This window comes from Cervus canadensis, chromosome 7 (genome assembly GCF_019320065.1).
Source record: "Cervus canadensis isolate Bull #8, Minnesota chromosome 7, ASM1932006v1, whole genome shotgun sequence".
Taxonomy (NCBI): domain Eukaryota; kingdom Metazoa; phylum Chordata; class Mammalia; order Artiodactyla; family Cervidae; genus Cervus; species Cervus canadensis.
Window position 1 is genome coordinate 34757277 of NC_057392.1, and position 2416 is coordinate 34759692.

The 2416-nt window shown below is 35.1% G+C and overlaps 1 protein-coding gene across 1 annotated transcript; it reads left to right on the forward strand.

Moving 5' to 3' along the window:
• Window positions 1–261: 261 nt before the first annotated feature.
• On the forward strand, window positions 262–1416 carry LOC122445547 (calmodulin-1). The gene has a single exon (XM_043474850.1). The coding sequence runs from the start codon at window positions 343–345 to the stop codon at window positions 790–792; it is 450 nt and encodes a 149-aa protein (XP_043330785.1). The 5' UTR covers window positions 262–342; the 3' UTR covers window positions 793–1416.
• The last annotated feature ends 1000 nt before the right edge of the window (window positions 1417–2416 follow it).

Here is a 2416-nt window from a genome sequence, read left to right on the forward strand (position 1 = left end):
ATTGGGCCCCAGCTTCACTTTGCCCTGCCTTACACTAGCATACTATGAGTTGGCACTGTTCAAGCCAGAATACTATAGCCAGACACATAAACTTTTCCTCCCCGAGCTGCTGCTGCACTCTCTTTTCTGAGTGTCTCCTCTAAGTTTGATGTATTCGTGGAAAAATTAGAAATAATAGCAAAATCATGTTTAGTATCATAAATTATATTTATTTGTGGTTCAGAGAAGCTTGAAAGGTGAAATAAAACCCTGCTTTTAAATATAACCTCCTGAGAGTCCGAGTGGAGCGAGCGAGCTGAGTGGTTGTGTGGTTGCGTCCCGGAGACCGGTAGCGCTTGCAGCATGGCTGACCAACTGACTGAAGAGCAGATTGCAGAATTCAAAGAAGCTTTTTCACTATTTGACAAGGATGGTGATGGAACTATAACAACAAAGGAATTGGGAACTGTAATGAGGTCTCTTGGGCAGAATCCCACAGAAGCAGAGTTACAGGACATGATTAACGAAGTAGATGCTGATGGTAATGGCACAATTGACTTCCCGGAATTTCTGACAATGATGGCAAGAAAAATGAAAGACACAGACAGTGAAGAAGAAATTAGAGAAGCATTCCGTGTGTTTGATAAGGATGGTAATGGCTATATTAGTGCAGCAGAGCTCCGCCATGTGATGACAAACCTTGGAGAGAAGTTAACAGATGAAGAGGTTGATGAAATGATCAGGGAAGCAGATATTGATGGTGATGGTCAAGTAAACTATGAAGAGTTTGTACAAATGATGACAGCAAAGTGAAGACATTGTACAGAATGTGTTAAATTTCTTGTACAAAATTGTTTATTTGCCTTTTCTTTGTTTGTAACTTATCTGTAAAAGGTTTCCCCCTACTGTCAAAAAAAATATGCATGTATAGTAATTAGGACTTCATTCCTCCATGTTTTCTTCCCTTATCTTACTGTCATTGTCCTGAAACCTTATTTTAGAAAATTGATCAAGTAACATGTTGCATGTGGCTTACTCTGGATATATCTAAGCCCTTCTGCACATCTAAACTTAGATGGAGTTGGTCAAATGAGGGAACATCTGGGTTATGCCTTTTTTTTTTTTTTTTTTGAGTAGTTTTCTTTAGGAATTGTCAGCATGTTGTTGTTGAAGTGTGGAGTTGTAACTCTGCGTGGACTACGGACAGTCAACAATATGTACTTAAAAGTTGCACTATTGCAAAACGGGTGTTTTATCCAGGTACTCGTACACTATTTTTTTGTACTGCTGGTCCTATACCAGAAACATTTTCTTTTATTGTTAACTTGCTTTTTAAACTTTGTTTTAGCCACTTAAAGAAAATCTGCTTATGGCACAATTTGCCTCAAATCCATTCCAAGTTGTATATTTGTTTTCCAATAAAAAAATTACAATTTACCCAAAAAAAAAAAAAAAGAAAAAAAAAATATAACCTCCTGATATTATTAAATAAGCTAACCCAAACTCTCAAAGAGCCAAAATGAAGCAATCAGACTGATTTTGAATGTCAAAGAGAGAATTTCTCTGACTGTTGTTAATTCCTTTCATACAGGAGAAAACCTGTAGTTTTCAATGGAAAAATGAACTTTTTATTCATACACCTCTAATTTCAAAGGCCAGTGGAACAAGATAGTGTACTGTGTTTCCACTGGACAGCAAAGTGTTGCAAGAATGTTTCACCTGACTAGTCTCACCCTAAAACTTACCAACTGTCTGTACTTCTTCCTGCTTTGCCAGCTTTCTCTGGTTCTCTTTCCCTGTGGAGAGGTTCCTAACTCCTAGTTTCATCTCCACAATCTATCTGTTCTTCTGTGGTTCCTCACTCCCTTTGTTTTTATTTGTTGTTGTTGTTTTTTAACAATCTCTCTCTTATGACTGAAAGGAAATTTGGAATACATATTTAGAAAAATAAAAACTATGCTGTATTTCTTGGTAAGGCTCATTTCAATTTCATATTTCTAAAAACCAGAAATAAATTATTTTTTCATTTATTTAACTTAAAATTTTTAAATATATTACGTGATTCAAAATTCCAGTGATACATCCTTTTATAATTCAAAAGGATGAAAGGGGATTTGGTGTTTCTATAGCAATTATGGGAGGAGAATATTGCTGACGAAAATAAAACTGGAAAATGTGCCCCTGAAAAAAAAAAAATCCGGTGATACAAAAAGGTAAAAATGTTCTTTCATACCCCTTTTCCCAGTCACACAGTTCTCTTTTGGAGCACCTAATGCTATTATTTTCTGATAAATATTGCCAGAGATATTATATGCATTTATATGCAGTTAAACATATATATATTTATGTGTGTACATATGTATATATATGTGTGTGTTTATACATTCTTTATTTTTCTTATTTCTACACAAATCATAGCATACTTTATACAAAAGCA

Coding starts and splice junctions, on each gene's coding strand:
- LOC122445547 (XM_043474850.1), top strand. CDS start 343: ATGGCTGACCAACTGACTGAAGAGCAGATTGCAGAATTCAAAGAAGCT.